This window comes from Psammomys obesus, unplaced genomic scaffold (genome assembly GCF_907164565.1).
Source record: "Psammomys obesus unplaced genomic scaffold, mPsaObe1.curated_primary_1811, whole genome shotgun sequence".
Classification (NCBI taxonomy): Eukaryota; Metazoa; Chordata; class Mammalia; order Rodentia; family Muridae; genus Psammomys; species Psammomys obesus.
Window position 1 is genome coordinate 3,518,134 of NW_026590061.1, and position 17,073 is coordinate 3,535,206.

A 17,073-nucleotide genomic window follows, 5' to 3' on the forward strand; every position below is an offset into this window, starting at 1 on the left:
TGCTAGCTGCATGGTGGTCCTGCTAGCTGCATGGTGGTCCTACTAGCTGCACGGTGGTCCTGCTAGCATGTGGCACTGCTCCGCCTTGTGTAGCTCATTGAGTCCTGAAGGTGTCCCTCTCCAGCCTGTGGCTCCATGGAAACTGCTTGACCATTTTACAAAGCGTGTCTGTCACCTTTTGGCATAGAGTTGTCCCCTGAGGAATCAGTTGCCCCTGTCTTTCTGCCCAGTGTTCGGCTCATAGCACACACTGGCACCATTCCTCACTGGCGCCTCAGCAGCAGCTTTCTGTGTTGAAAAGGCAGGAGCCCTCAACTTTCAAACACAAATTTTATCTTTATTTTCCTTAGTGGTTTGTGTTTTTATGTTTCCTGAGTAAGAAGTTGTTTTGAACCTTAAAGTTGTATATATAATTTATCTATCTATCTATCTATCTATCTATCTATCTATCTATCTATCTATCTATCCTATATTAATTTTTCAAGACAGTTTCTCTGTGTAGCTCTGACTGTCCTAGAACAACTCTGTAGCCCAGGGTGGCCTTGAACTCAGAGATCCACCTGACTCTGCCTCTCAAGTGCTGGGAGTAAAGGCGTGCACCACCTCCACCAGCCAATACCATTAATTTTTAAAATAGAAGCCATGATATTTCACTTGATCATTACACTTGATATTACACTTGATCATAATATCCATTTACAATTGAGAATATGAGGTTACAGATGTCAATTTTAAAATAGAAGTCATAATATTTCATTAGATTTGAGTATACAATCCAATTATAATTGATATAGAATTTTAATAAGAGGCCACAGATGTCCATTTTTTTTAAATCATAATTTGTTACATTTGAGTGTAAAATGTAATTATAACTGATGTGGGAGTAAGGTCAATAGTGATCTAATTTCTTTTTCAAAAATCTGATTTTGTTTGTTTGTCTCTCAGTTTATTTGGGGGAAGGCAGGCAAGTATTCAAAAGACAGCTTGGCTCCCTCTGTGCCCTGTGGGTTCTAGGGAATGAATTTAGGTGGCAGCACGACCCTTTACAAGCTGAGCCATCTTTAAGCCTCAGGGAGTCTAACGTCTTCTTTTCCTTACGAATAACTCATGCTTATATGATTTTTATTTTGCCAGAGGGATTCACAGACATTTTCTCAGCATTCATCATGGATGTCTTTCCTGATGTTGCATGTTGTAGGAGAGTAAATGAAAGTTGCTCAGGAGCCGACTGGGACTGTACCAGGGGAAGCTGAGCATCTGTCAGTTCTCTGATCCCCAAGTCTGTGTTTCGTTCTTGGTCGGCCTTACTGGGGATTCTGTCTTCTCAGGTGTTTGACAAGGAGGAGCTTCTAGCGTGCATTCTGCAGCTTCTACAGATAGACCAAGAGTGGGTCCCCTACTCCACCTCCGCCAGCCTCTACATCCGCCCCACGTTCATCGGAACCGAGGTACGGCCTGACTCTCTATTTGAGCTTTTTACACTCTGAGTGGGCGTGTGTGCCCTCGGTGTGTGGGGTGTTGGTTCTTTCCTTCTGCTTTGTGGGGTGTGGGATGGAGCTTGCGGAGTTAGGGTTGGCAGCGAGTGCTGGCATCCTCACGGAGACAGCTTGTGCACCTCAAATGTCATTTTATGGTACTAGGGGCTGAAGCTGGGGGTTTGCATGTTTAGCTGGGCTTTGTCTCCAGCCTGCTTTTCTTTCTTAAACTTTTAGTGTGTGTTTTGAAACACATAAGCACACATACACACACACACATACATACACACACCTGTCCCAGTATCATTCATTTATTTTTCATTTTTCCATTCATCCTCCCAATTGTTGAGGCCATCTTTCACGTGAAAAAATGAGTTAGCATTTTAGTTAGTATTTTAGGCTTTGCTGGTAACAGTTTGTCACCAGCAAAGTGACAAACAGTTTGTCAATTTGGTAACTGTAGGTAATTCCCGCAGGACTAACTGAAGAAAAAGGGATGGATGGTGATGTTTGCCCCTATCCCCATTGAGATTGATGCTAGTGCTGAGCCTGCGGGGGTGGGGGTGGGGTGGGGGTGGGGTGGGGGTGGGGTGGGGGTGGGGGTGTGCCTCTCCTCACACAGACCTTTGGAGGGTTAGCTCTAGGACCACATTTCCCATCGTTTCTGTTGCAGTGGGCTTCATTTCTGTGCTGGGGGGGGGGGGTGAGAACTTTCTTTACTCCGAGTCAGGAACCCAGGAAGCAGCTTTGCTCTCAGACCGACTGCAGGAGTTGAGGATAGTGACCTGGGGAAGAATGAGGAAGGCCACCATCTTCCTGAATTCCAGAGTGGCATTCTTGCTCTCCATGCCCTGCTGGGCCTGGCATCTGGGAGGTGTCTTTACCAAGGGTTGAAGCGCTCATGCAGAGACCCAGGCTGCCTTGTCCTTTTCTGCTCGATCTGTGGGGACGTTTGTAAGTCTAAGCGTGGAGTCATTGTTCTCAGAGGTGACGTTCAGAGTCCTGCAAAGTAAGCCAGAGGACAGAGTTGTTACCTAATAGCAGAGCCCATGAAAGGCTGCTGGGGTGACCTTCAAATGTGGTGGTTTTGTTGTTTGTATGCAACAAGGTCTTGTGTATTCTGGGTGGGCCTGAACTCACAGTGTAGCTCAGGCTGGCCTTGGCTGCACGGTGATCCTCCTGCCTCAGGCTCTCAAGTGTTTGAAATTGCCGGTGCACGTCTCCGTGGCTGCCTCTATGGCCATCTTACTAAGAATGTGTCGTTTCTGCAAATGTTTGATAAGCTAGTCGCTAACAACACCTGCTGCTCCTGCAAAAATCCATGTTTAGTTTCTAGCACCCATACGGTAGCTCACAACCATCCATAGCTCCAGTCACAGGGAATCCAAAGCCCTCCTGGCCTCCGCAGGGACCAGGCACACACACAGTGTACTTACAAACATGTAGGCAAAACATGCATGATCAAGATGGCCCTACAGTTTATAGAGTTCACTGGTTATTGAACCAGAAAGAAATCAGGAGAGCTAAGAGGGCAACGCATGTTGGTCTACACGTGATAAGCAGGATGCTGAGGGGCGGGTATCACGAGCAGCTAACTCAGGCTGGGGTGTGTAAGGGGGGAGAGCTTCGATGGAGGGGGGATGAGTTTAGTGTGACGGGCTGCTCTGTCACGATGCCACCGGGACTTCATGACTTTTCTGTTGCTGTGATTAAGCACCGTGACTAAAAGCTGCCTGGGAAACGGTTTATTTCAGCTTATGTGAGGTCCTGGAAGAAAGTTCGCCATGGCAGGGCCGGTGTGGCTACAGGCAGAGGGAGGTGGCGGGAGCAGGAGGTTGGCAGGTCACATTTTCATCCACACTGGGGGTGGGGGGGTAGGGTTGAGAACGGAGGAAGTGGGGTCAGGATACAAACCCTCAAAGCCCGGTGACTGACTTCCTCCAGCAAGGGTTGCACCCTTCTGGGTGGTTCCACAGCCTTCCCAGACGTAGCCACAACTGGGACCAAGAGTTGAGTTGGTGAGCCTCCCCCCCCCAGCCCCTGCAGCCTGGGTAGCTTAAGCCACAGTTACTCTGCTGGTGTTTTGGAAGCTGGGCATCTGAGCCTGATCGTGGCTGGCTGACGGTGAGGCTTCCTTTCCAACCGGTCCTCGCTGGCCCTTGTCTACCAATAAGGAACAGAGTTCTAGTGGCCTTTTTCCTTTGTAAGTACCAAGTCCAGCTGGAGGCTTTACTTTTTGAGAGCTCGCTTGATGTAAGTGCCGCCTAAGGCCCTGTGTCTTAGGACAGTCACATCGGAGCTGTGACGGTCCATCTTCACTGGCTGCCAACTGCTTTCGCAGTCACCCAGGAGACACTGACCCTAGGTGAGTCTGTGAGGGCATTAACAGACAGGTTTAGCTGAGCAGAAAAGACCTGTCCTCAACGTGGCTGGCACCAACCCATGGGCTTGAGCCCTTGACCCCATAAAAGGGAAACTGTCTGCTTCCTGACTGTGCCACAGCATGACCAGATGCTCCACAGTCCCTGTGCCACCCTTTCCCACCAGAATGGATGTGCCTTCAAATGTGAGCCAGTCTTTTTGTCATGGAGTTGCTCTTGCTGCTTTGTTTGTTTTATCACAGCAGCGAGAAGCCTTTAATGCAGAAAGTCAGGGCTTCAGCATAGATTTCAGAGGGCACGATTCAGTTTTCGGTAGGGGTGTGGAAGGTGGTGGAGAATGTGGAGGGCGGAGAGGGCGGGGGAGCTGAATGGGCACACCATGCCGAGCACAGCACACAGAGTGTGAGAGCCATGGGAGGAGGCCAGGCAGCAGCATGTGCATTCAGGGAAGGCTATTGTTATTACATGTATGTTATCATATGTCTGCTGTCTGCATGTATGTATGTGCACCACATAGATGCCTTCCTTGGGCCCTCAGCATAACAGCACCCCTCATTTACAGATTCCTTGTCATTTGCTTTCCTATTTTAATTTTTAAAAGGGTTTATTTTTCATTCTCTGTTTCTGTGAGGTTGGTATGTATTCAGTTGATGGTTTAGTCCAGAAGAAGGTTTTGAATCCCTGGGAGCCAGTGTTTGACTTAGGAACCACAAGAGCCACAGGCTCTCTTAACTCCCTGGAACCCTCTCTCCAGCCCTAAGTTCATTTTTTTGAAGTATTACATTGCCAAGATTGTCTTGACCCCTTAATCCTCCTGCCTCAGCCTCCCAAGTGCTGAGATGACAGGTTTATGCCATGACTCCATTTTCTCCTTTCACTCTGAAGCCTTTTCTCCAGTGAAAGAGAAAGGCTGCTTTGTGGCCCCCGTGGGCCCCTGTGGGCCCAGGCACCTATGCTTTGCTTCTGTTTGCTTTGGCCAGGATTGTCCTCCAGCCCTGTGTGCGCCTCTGCTCTCTGCCGCTGAGGCCACACTAATGAAATTTCTCAGCTCACTGACTCCTTTCTGCCACCCTTCAAACAACCCGTGACATCAGCCTTTCCGTGCAGGGAATTCTGGGTGACCCAGAAAGAAGTAATTCTCACTGTGAAGTAGCCTTTCTTTCTCACCTAAGCGCCATAGTTTGTGAGGAGTACGGCTGCATCCCCCGACTGTGAAGCTTAGGAAAAGCTCTATTTCTCTGTCCCTGCACACACACACACACACACACACACACACACACACACACACCCCAGCATTAGTGGTTCAGCCTCCGCGCGGTCTCTGAAATGTTAGTCTTTTCCGCTCTTCATTTAAATTACGGGGATACAAAGTCCAGCCGATTGTCCCCGGGAAGCTGGGCTCTAGCGCAGTGGTGCTGCGCCTACCTAGTGTGTGTGTTAAACTCACAGCATCTCCTCAGAACCAGCCCCTGCCCCAGGCAGGAGCCAAGCGTGGTGTGTTCCTGTAGCCACAGCACATGGGAGGCTGACACAGGAGGATTGCTCAGAGTCTGAGGCTAGCCTGGGCTACGTATGGAGACCCTGTCCTTCAAATCTAAAACAGAACCACCCTGAAATGTATTCTGGAGACAAACAGACCTGTTGGAAGTGCTCGAAGCCCCCACTGGTGCCTGACACCCTTAGTTCTTGCTTAATTTTGTGGCTTTTGCTTCATCAGAAACGTAACTTTTCATCATCCCAGAATTTTGTTGCCTATCATTTGATTGACATCACAGAATAAAACTCCCCGAATGGGAACTTGGGATCTAAGTCGCTTTTCAGGGTGGAAGAGAGGATTGGAGCAAGGGGATAAAGCAGGGGTCCCGAGCGTGTGTGTGTGTGTGTGTGTGTGTGTGTGTAGGGGGCGCCTGTCACCAAGCTCCTTCTTGGAGCTCAGGGTGGCATTGATCACACTCAGTATTGCTGTGGCTTTGAGAGTTTCTCCCTGGCTGTTCCCCAAGGAAAGTCAGTGAGTTCTTTGATGCTCTAATTATTTTTATTTTATGTCTGTGATTATTTTATGCCTGTGAGTGTTTTGTCTGCGTGTGTTATCTGTGCACGTGGGTGCAATGCCCACTTGAGGCCAGGAGAGGGCCCTGAATGCCTTGGGGTTGGAATTGTTGGGGGACAGCGTGGATGCTGGGAACCAAAGAGCAGCCAGTGCTCTTACCTGTCACCTCTTCACCCTCTCAGTGACTTCTTTTCATGGACAGACTGTGCATGTAAGCATTGGGAGGTTCCTAAGCCGTGGTCCACAGGGGAACGTCAGGCTTGCAGATGTGAGTGGACCTGGCTTCAGTTTTAGAAAATACGAAGTCACATTCCTACACACAGCTTTGGCCAGCACTGAAAAATGCCATCATGTAACTTAGCTGTTGCTAAGGATGCGGATGTGAATGAAATGGCTCAAGATGCCTTTTCTAGAGGTACATTTGACAGAGGTCCTGAAGTCTGCCTTTCTCTCTGTGTTCTCTGCCGCCACCTAGTGGGACAGATGCAAACTAACTTGTCAAGGTCAGGGAGGCACAGTGACAAAGTGAAATTTGCTTTTGTACTGTGGTGGAAAAGCTACAGGGCTTTTTGGGATCCGCCGCAGATCTGCCTCCTCAGTCCAAATGAGGTGACATATAGTACAGAAAAAAATGATTTCATTCTTGCTGTTTACTTTTTTAGTATAATATAATTATGTAAAATAGTGTGTGTGTGTGGGTGTGTGTGTCCCATCCAGTGAGGTGTCAAAATGTGAAAGACAGTTCGCTCAGAAATTTAAAAGCTAGATGTGACCCTTAGAAAGCAGCCAGCATGTCGTGTCTGTAATTTACGCTGAGTTCTCTCTCTGGGTTCCTTATCATTTGTATTGATCACTTGTCTGCCGCTGTGGTAAAACTCCATGAGCAAGGCCACTTATCAAAGGAAGGGTTGTGGGTTCATGACTCCAGAGGGAGAGTCTGTGATGGCCGGGGCAGCAGGGCAGCAGGTGGCTAGCAGGAAGCTGAGAATCGCTAACGAAAGGCAGAAAGCCAGGTGAGGCTGAGAACTCTGAGCATCGAGGCCCTGCGGAAGCAGACGCAGCTACTGGTCAAAGTTACTCTGGTTCTTCTCAAAGGAGAGAATCCAGAGACAGAGTTTACCTAGCAGAGCAGAGCATACGTGCCAGAGAGAGCCTGGAGCAGGCCGGCCCGTCTTGGAGGAGGGGCCGGTGAGTTCCTGGTTGTGGACTGTGAAATTCTAGTCTTCGTTAGCACATTCCTCCTCCTGACTAGATGTGCTGGGATTTTAAAAGGGTGATTCTATGGCTATTTATAAAGCAGATATGATGGCGGGTTGGCTCTCCTTCTTCTGACCAGCTTCTAAAAAGCCCACAGTGAAGAGAGAGACAACTGCAAGGAACATGCTCTAGTGATGCCAGGGCCCTTTGAGCTCTCACAGCCTCTGATAGTGCTTGTGTGTGGTTACCAGGATAGTGCCCTCCTCTGTGCCCTCCCTTCCAGCTCAGTAGAAACATCCCAGCTGCAGCTTCAAGGCCATTTAAGTGGCTCTTCCCACCAGAGACATGATTTTCCTGGTTACCTCCCATCTGACTCCCTGCCTGCCTGGTCTCAGCTCTTTGACTCATTGGACAAATGAACTTTCAGAGATAAGATGGTTCTGTCAGGCTGGGAAGGAACAGGCATGTATCCCCACACAGTGTCCCTCTCAGATGGGAGGAGCTCTCAAGATCTTCCCCCTGCACCAGGAGGGGAGCCTCACTTTCAATAAAGTTCCTGTTAAAGAAGGAACACGTTTAATGGCAGCACTCGTGAGGTAGACTTTGAGGTCTACATGGTGAGTTCTAGGATAGCCAGGGCTATGGAGAGAGACTGTCTTAAAACAGACAAATGAGAAAACAAAGCATAAAACAAAACAAGGGGCTGGAGAGACAGCTCAGAATTTAAGAACACTGGCTGCTCTTCCAAAGGTCCTGAGTTCAATTCCCAGCATCCACATGGCTGCTCACAACCATCTACAGTGAGATCTGGTGCCCTCTTCTGGTGTGCAGGCACACATGCAGGCAGAACACTATACATAATAAATAAATAAATCTTAAAAAAAAAAAGAAACCCACAAAGGAACCACAAACACAAAACAAACCCAAAAGCCCCACAACACAAGCCAGCCCAAAGGCAAAGGCTCTTCCTGCTCACTGACTGGCTTCTCCACCTCAGTCCAGTCACACACTTCATCCGCTTCTTCTAAGCTCTCAGAGCCGTGCTTGTTCCTCCTGATGGAGGGATGTGGGAGCGTGTCAGGTGACATTGTTACCCACAGGCACACACACGCATGCCATGGTACAGCACACAGGTCAGAGGACGGCTTATTTTCTTATTTCTCCAGACAGGCTCTGTCTGCCAGGCTGTGTGCTCTGGGCCAGCTGACCCCCAGGCTGGTTGTCCTCTCTCCTTCCCACCTCACTGTGGAGTGCTTGGGTCACTGTGGAGTGCTTGAGCCACATCCGGCTCTTTAACACGTAGTCCAGGGATTGCACCCAGTGGCCAGGCTCACTCGGCCAATAAGCCACCTCACCAGCGCACAGCCGTGTTCCAGGGCTTGCAGATATTTACTGCCTGGCTTTCCATGAGGGACCCAGAGTGCAGGCAGCCTGTCAGAGGCCGGGGTAATGGAGGCTCGAGGAAAAGGCAGGATCAGCTTCTGGTGCAAACAGCATAAGGATTACCATCCACTAGAGCCAAGGCCCCCTTCACCGTCACACCCTGTGTAGCCACCGTCCTCTGTGACACAGGCTGACCAGGCCACGGTGGCAGGCATCCAGCATGGCTCCATCCTGCTTGGTTTGTCTGTCCCTGAGGTCTCTGCTCATAGCTGGCTGGAGACCGGCCTTTCTCCTCTAGGGCACACAGCCTCCGGGACTTTCCACTGCCCTGACCTAACAACTTCCCTGTGCTGGGTGTTCCGCCTGCGCGTGTGCTGTGTGTGCAGTGTCCTGGAAGCCAGGAGGGGGCACTGGGTCCCTGGAGGTAGAGTTAGGAACAGCTGTGAGCCTCCACCTGGGTGCAGGGCGCTGGGCCTGCGTCCACTGCAAAAACAGCCCATGCTAGTAACTGCTGACAGAGCTCTCCAGCTGCCTGTTGGTAATGTGACCTCTGCGTTCTCTGCGCTCCTTCTGGTACTTGTCCTGCCTGTCCCTGCCCTCTGCTAAGGATCACCTGCCAAACCAGCGGGCATGATCACAGCCTACTTCCTCATATCCTCCCCCTCCCCTTCCTTGCCCCACCCTCCACTCACAGTCCCCACATTTCTGAAGCACCCAGCAGGCTGGAAAGAGAGTGGAAGGGGGCTGTGTCCTGGAGGTTAGAGACAGGCTCCTCATTCTTCCTGTCAGCAATAGCAGCAGCTACAACTGACACATGTACCTTTTCTTCCCCCTCTAAAATCATAACTCAGAAAACCAAAATTAAACGTAAAAAAAAAAAAAAAAAATTAAGTCACAATTGTTTACTTATTTTGTGTGTGTAGGGGAGCGTGAACACCATAGCACGTATGTGGAGGTCAGAGGACAGCTTTTAGAGCTCACTTCTTTCCCCCATGTGAGGCTCAAGGATGAGGCTTAAGTTAGTCAAATGTTCAGACAGCAAGCATCCTTATCCACTGAGCCATCTTGTGCCCCATCCCGTCCTGCCCACCCTCACCCACAAACCTAGACACCCACTTTCAGCACTTCCCATCAAAGGCTTCATGCCCCTGGACTTTGGGTGGCCTGTGGGAGGTGGTGCAGGCCTCATCCAGACCTGCAGGATGCTTCTTCGTCAGTCACAGAGGTGTGGCTTTCCCTGTGTTCCAGCCGTCTCTCGGAGTCAAGAAGCCGTCCAAAGCCCTGCTCTTTGTGATCCTGAGCCCCGTGGGACCTTATTTTTCCAGCGGAACCTTCACTCCAGTGTCGCTGTGGGCCAATCCGAAGTACATCAGAGCCTGGGAAGGTGGAACTGGGGACTACAAGATGGGCGGGTGAGTTGGTGTGAGCAGCCTTCTTCGTGGTGTGTGAGTGTATTAGCTGTGTGTGTGTGTCAGCTGTGTGCCTCCAGTGGTGGTGTGGACGGCAGTGAGCAGCTGTTTGTGGGCTGAGATGTAGCCGGCTGTTACCTGTGGCCCCTCTAAGGCGGTATCAATAGGGGTGACATGGGGTGTGTCTGAGCTCGGCTCCTCTCCAGTGGAAGGCCGCCCGGGTGGGTTGCCCTCACTCGGCTCTAGGGAGCTCTGTCCGGGAATCTGCCTGCCTGCGTGCCACACCCCGGCAGACACACCCCTGGAGAGCACCAGTGATGTCCTGGGAGGGTCAGAGCTCCGTGGTAGGCCTCTGAGACCCGGCTGCAGGGGCTGGGTGTGACAACTCTAGAAGACCGGCTGGAGACTGGTGCCTCAGGTCAGCTCCTTCCATCCTCGAGTGTGTCCCGTCTACACCCACCAGAGCAGCATGTGCCGCAGAGGAACGAGAGACTCCAAAATGCTAGTCTCCCCTTAAAAGAGCAAACGGGGGCTGGAGAGACGCCTCAGCAGCTGAGGGCAGGTGCTGCCCTGCCAGCCAGCTCCCTGGCATCTCACACACACACACCACACACACACACACACACACACACACACACACACACACTGTACACTATTTGTGTTGCAAGGATGTTGTCTTTCACCATAAATGCCAGTGAGCAAGGCAGGCTTTAATGTGTGCGTTATTCACAGGGCCCGTGGTCTGAGGAGACAGTAGAATAACACCTTAATCGCTTACCTCACATCTCACGTGCATCCGGCATACTTTGCATGGAGGGTGGAGTAGCACAAACCAGCCGGGAGGCTGAGCTTGGTCAGCTTCTGAGACCTGTGGTGTCCTTGCCGCTCGTGTTGGCTTCACAGTTTTATTTACACGTGTGAGTGCTTTGCCTGCGTGCAGGTCTGTGAGCCATGTTCTTCCCTGGAGCCCTCGGCGGCCGGAAGAGGGCCTTGGGTCCCCGAAACGGCACTTCTAGGAGGTTATGAGTGGCCCTGTGAGTGTTGAGACCTGAACCAGGGTCCTTTGCACTCCGTGCCTCTCTCTTGTTTCTTGGCCTCTCTCACTATTCTCTAACCCTTGGGCTCAAGCACTGTGATGTGCGACCAGGGAGATGGGAGAGAGGGTAACCCGGCATGAGCAGTGAGCATGTGCGGAGCCAGTAAGGTAGGTGTTTAGATTTCCAATGTGGAGTACAAAAGCCTCCTCGTGGGACAGAATAGTAAAGGGCCTTCATCCCTCTGGCCTACCATTCTTTGTACACTTGGCCACTGCTTCCTCCTTCCAGGCTCTCTCTGTCCTTGTCAATGACCAGGTTTTGTGGCACCAGGGTCGGTTTCAAAGTTGGACGGCCTCTTTGCCCTTAGCCTTCCTGTGGGCGGCGTGTATCTCCCTGTATGCAGGCGTGTCTCTGGCCATAACCTTGGTGCTGCCTGGAGACATCAGTGACAACAGAGCACCTTGACATTCCAGGGATGAGGGTGTGGACATCACTGCCAGGGAGAGTATTGTGCCTCAGGCTTTAAGGGTCATGCCTGTGCTCAGTTGTGTGATGATGCTAAAAGCATGGGTGCATTCACTGGCCATTTCATGTGTTAGTATCGCGTGCTGGCAAATAACAAAACCAGGACACTCTGGGCTCCCATTTGCAGCCACTAAACAGCTAGAGAGAGGGAGAAAAATGTAGGCCAGTGAAGCATTAAAGAAGCCTGGGCACGGCAGACTTTACTTAAGTCTCTCGTGGCTTTGCCTTTCCCGACCCATAGAGGCACCTCATGGACTCCTCCCTCCTTCCACAATGTGGGCCCTGGGGCTCAAACTCAGGTCGTCAGGCTTGCCAGAAAGTGCCCTACCTGCTCAGCCATTTTCTGGCCCGGGACAGTATTTTAAGGGGAAAGTTTGGAGAAAATCGATCAGTTTGTCGGGGCCTCAGCTGAGGCAATGCCGGGTCTTCCTTTACCAGGTTTGGTTTTTGAGACCGCTAATTGTCCAAAATTATAAGTGGATTATAGCAATTAGAGAGGTTGGCAGAGAAGGACTCCCGTCTGACATAGTCCCTCTGTCCCAGTGGCTGGGACAATTGTTTTTTTTCTGGTGTGTGTCCACAGTGTATGTATGGAGGTGAGGGGCCAAGTCACTGGAGTTGGTTTTCTCCTGTTACTCTGTAGGATCTGAAGATGGAGAGTCAGTAGGCCTTCTAACCAAGTGTGAGCCCCCTTGCCTACTCTCAGGTCTTACACACACACACACACACACACACACACACACACATCACATGAATGAATAAAAACTTGAGACTGTTAGAGTGGAATGCGGGTGTGGGGTCAGGCATGTTTATAATCGGAGTGTTCTTTTCCTCACCAGCAACTACGGGGCGTCCCTCCTGGCGCAGTGCGAGGCGGTGGAGAACGGCTGCCATCAGGTCCTGTGGCTGTACGGCAAGGACAACCAGATAACTGAAGTGGGCACGATGAACCTTTTCCTCTACTGGATAAATGAAGACGGAGGTAATGACTCTACGACAGCTGGTGCAGCAAGGGTGGCTGCTGGGAGCTCGTACCAGGCTTGGCCTTGCATTCTTGTTTCTGTGGTTTGGCTTGAGACAGATGGCTCAGCACATAAGAGCGAGCTGCTCTCGCAGGGGACCTGGGTTTGATTCAGAGCACCCACACGGTGGCTCACAGCTGTCTGTAACTCTAGTTTTAGGGGATCCTGTGCCCCCTTCTGGACTCTTTGGGTACTGCACACTCAATGCACACGCACACACGCACACACACAGACAAAATACTGATACACATAAAATAAGTACATTTTTTTTTCTATAAAGGGAGCATTCTCCTCTTTTTGTCATTTGCTGGTGTCACAGCATTCCATCTTTGTGATGGGACTCTGTTAGTTCCCTGGTCATGCGCTCCATACCATGTAGAACTTCCTGTGGTCTGCTGGCTGGGGGAGGGGAATTAGTGTGCCCCTCTTGAACTGAACTCGGCCCCCGGCATGCTAGGCAAGCCTTCTCTTGAACTGCACCTGTGCCCCGTTTGTGTCTTTGTTTTGAGGCTCTCGTAGTTGCCGGGCTAGCTTTAACCCACGGTGCGCCCCACGCTGACTCACCATCTTGTCTGAGCCCTCTGCGTGGCTGGTAGCAGGCGTGCGCCGCTGGGCCTGGCTGCCGCGCCTTTGGCCTGGCTGCCGCGCCTTTGGCTTTTGTGTTGCTTCGGCGCTGTTGTCCGGGCTCCACCTCCGGCCCGTCCCTCTCTCACTAGAGTTCTCTTAAGGGTTGGTGTCCTTTCTCACATTTCCGTACCGTCTCAGAAGCCCTGTGGGGTCTCTGCATTTCTGTTTGATTAAAACCTTCAACCTTGGGGCTACAAGGAGCCTCGGAGGGTGAGAATGCTTCTGCCAGGCCTGATGACCTGAGCTTAATACTCGACCCACAAGCTGGAAAGAAAAGAACAATCCCTGAAAGTTCTCCCCAGACCTCCCCAGAATGGCCTGGCCTGAGCATACCCACAGTGAATCAATGCCACCATTAAACACAGCACAGCGCATCCCGAGATTGCCAGGCAATCCGTATTTATCGACCTGCCGGCCACTACATGTAAATCGCAGACATTCCGTTCTGTTTTATTTCTTTTAGACAAGGTCCCGTGTGTACAGCCCGAGATAACCTTGAACTTACTGTGCTTTGCACGCTTGATCCTTCATTCTCTATGTCTGGAGTGTGGGGGTTTATGGCATACCTGGTTTGAGGTTTTGGCTTTTAGAGACAGGGTTCAACTCTGTAGCCCGTGCCAGCTCCAAACTTAAAAGAATCCTCCTGCCTCGGGGTGTGGAATGTCGTAATTATAAGCATGCCTGGCTGTCTCTAGCATACTGAATGCTCAGTGTCTGCCTTCGGTGTGTGAAATGTTGATAGTTTATATGGTGTTGTGCTACATGACTCAACACAAGGGACACTGTAGACCTGCACTGACCGTGAGGATTTTGACAGGTACGGGAAATTTAGGAGCACAGTTTTAGACCTGTTTATGGTTTGAGGTCATTTATTTCACAGTAATCACAGACACGGACAATCATGAAATGAAGTTAGGGGTGTGGCTGGCTGTTCATGTTTCTAACACCAGCACTAGGAAGGGGACGCAGGCAGACGCTGGGAGCTCACTGAGTCGGCGACCCCGATGGTGGGCTACAGGTTCAGTGAGAGACCCTGCCTCAAAAACAGGTGGCAGAGCAATAGAGGTAGACACTCAGTGTCACATGTATGTTCAGACATACACACGCACAAATCTACTCATAGGCATGTGCACACACATGTATGTACGCACACATGTATGGACGCACACACATGTACACACATACAGGTACACACACACACACATACTCACACAACCATGCACGCACACATGCTCGCAGAGAGAATAAAATAATGCTTCCAGGCAGAAGCTGCCTGTTTTGGCTTCGGAGAACACTTTTTAAAAGAACATTGCTTTGTGGTAGCCTCTCTCTCACCTTTACTTTGCTGTCAAGAGAAGAGGTTCTCCAGCTGAGGTTGAGGGCAGCACCGTGCACCCATCCGAGTGAGGTGAGCCCTGTATTCCATCTGAGGGGGAGTGAACAGTCTGCCCACAGTTGGCCCTGTGTCCTCTGGCCCTAGGCATAGGTTCTCCAGACACCCTTCTTCTAGTCCTGCTGTCTGTACTTAGAAATGGAAGAAAACCGAATCTATGCTGGAATCTGGAGCTTTTCAACCCAGCAGCTCTCATAAACACACAATGCTAGAGGGAGGGGGCTGCGCTGACTGTGTTCTTCCTCTCGGGCCGCTCCCGTCCCCGTCCACCCATGTATGCCTAGCAGCACCCAGCACAGGAGAGGCAGGGCACTCGCCCACGTGGATGGAGAGTCTCACACACAGTGAGAACTGGCTTGCAGCCCTGAGGACAGCACCCGTATCTGCTCCCCCCACCCCGCCCCCACTGCTCTGGAGCTCTGGCTCCTGTGAGTGTGTTTATGGTCGCAGAGGAAACCGGTTTCTCACCCAAATGTCCTCATGTCGTCGGCTCTGTCTGGGAACCAGGCGACAGATGTTCTGTCTCTGGACCTCAGACTGGTGGTTGCCGTTGGATGCTCATTTTGCTTCCACAACCGCCTTTGCACACATGAAGGCTGCTGTTTACACTTAACTCGGTGTTGTCTCAGAGCTGAGCTAACTGTAGGAAAGGTCTGTGCGAACGTGAAAACCACACACACACACACACACACACACACACACACCCATGCATTTCTGCGTCTAGCTAGCGAGCCATCACAAAATGCGTTTCATTTTGAGATCATTAACACTTGCAACATGACAAGTAGCCTCGGGGACATTGCCAGAACCAATGCCTTCTTTCTAAGAAGCGAGTTTGAGAAAATGAATACTCCCTCTGAGTCTGCCGCAGTCCAGCGAAGAGGATTCATTTATTCATTTCTATTTTAAATTAAAGAGATTTGTAGAGGCTGGGGGCATGACTCCGCGGTCAGGAGCACTTGACGCTCTTCCAAAGGATGAGCTTGAGTTCCCAGCACTTAGCCGGCAGCCTACCATCCCGTGTAAGTCCAGTTCTGGGGATCTGATGCCGTCTCCTGCCCTCCGTGGCTAATTTATGCATGTGGTGCACCTACACAAAGCAAAACACCCAAACCCATAAAAACCAAACCCTTGATTACCTCTCCAGGCCAGGCATGGCAAAACACCCACACACATAAAAACCAAAACATTGATTACCTCTCCGGGTCAGGCATGTGCAGAGACGGGGGTGTACAAAGATGGCGGCTCTGTTCTGTTCACCTCCATGGAGCAGATCCTACGTCCACCCTGAGACAAGGAGCCATGATCCCACAGCTTTGATGCTGGTGTGTGATCCGGGCTTTCCTCACTGTCCCCAGCCGGGGAAAACACACATTTGTCTCTCCTGTAAAATAGGGATGGAGGCATGTTAGTTCTAAAGTCCTGGACTGTGTTTAAGGGCCCAGGGGAGCCCGAGACAGAAGAGCAATTCCCTCACAGCTGCCACATCCCTGCCCCTTAAGCATTTTTGTGAATCCCTCTGCAAGCGGGTGATAGGTCACAGACAGGTCATCGGCCAGAAGGGCAGCATCTTTGTAAGCTGATGTTTAAGGTTGTTGGCTCACATGGCTAGATGCCAGAGGTGGGAAAGACGAGGAGATGTTGGCTACCAAAGACGGTTTGTTTAAGACAGGGTTTCTTGTAGCCCACCCTAGTCTCCAATCCAATCTAAGGGTGACGTGGAATTCCCAACCCTGCCTTCAGCTCCCTGGTGCTGGGATTGCATTTGTAAATCGGCTACGCCCAATTCACCTGCAGGATCAAGCCCAGGGCTTCACACAACTCACCTGTGTAGCTTGAAGGGCAGGTGACGTGGGCTCCTGCGTAGGAGTGTGGGGACGCACTGCCGTGGAGCCTGGAAGACTGAGATAGTGTGTCTTCCCCTGTATTTCGAGACCTGAGGTCTTAACTGAGCTTATGGCTACTGGTTTGACTAAACCAGCTGGCAGGGAAGCCCACACCGCCCCTGCAGCCCCGCTGTGAGCCAGCCAGCTGTCCAGCAGGGGTGCTGGGATCCGCACTCAGGCCCTGAGAAGTGCTTGCCACCGACATGGCCCATGCTCTGCAGTCCTGAGGTAGTGGGCTCCTCATCATTGCTGCTGACATGGCTCCTGAGGACAAGTTTATCTGTGTTGTTCTAAGTGCTCATCAGCTTTTATCCACTAAGGAACGCTTTTGACTCAGATCCTCATCTTGAATAGTGTTTAATTCTCACATCTTAGAATAGGATTTATTTGTTTTTAGTGTGTGTGTGTGTGCATTTCTTAGCATATGTATGTGCTCTGTATGTATGCAGGTGCCCTGGCAGCCAGCAGAGGGCATTGGAATGCCCAGAACTAGAGTTGTAGACAGTTGTCAGGCGTCCAAGTTGGGTCCTGGAGCAAGTGTGCATTTCAGCATTCACTGGCTGTTATAAATGGAAGATGGTCAGACAAGGACCTGACTTTCTGGGCTGATTTATTTTAAATTTACTCTGTCTGTCTATCTACTATCTATCTATCTATCTATCTATCTATCTATCTATCTATCTATCTA

The 17,073-nt window shown here is 50.8% G+C and overlaps 1 protein-coding gene across 5 annotated transcripts in view; it reads left to right on the top strand.

Annotated features, from left to right (window-relative positions):
• Positions 1 to 17,073, top strand: part of Bcat1 (branched chain amino acid transaminase 1) — a 68,736-nt gene that overhangs the window by 40,494 nt on the left and 11,169 nt on the right. For all 5 annotated transcript variants that reach the window (XM_055605600.1, XM_055605599.1, XM_055605603.1 and 2 more), the window contains exons 5-7: positions 1,329 to 1,448; positions 9,735 to 9,898; positions 12,297 to 12,439. In XM_055605600.1, coding sequence (XP_055461575.1) covers positions 1,329 to 1,448; positions 9,735 to 9,898; positions 12,297 to 12,439 — 427 coding nt within the window. The remainder of the gene's footprint in view (positions 1 to 1,328; positions 1,449 to 9,734; positions 9,899 to 12,296; positions 12,440 to 17,073) is intronic.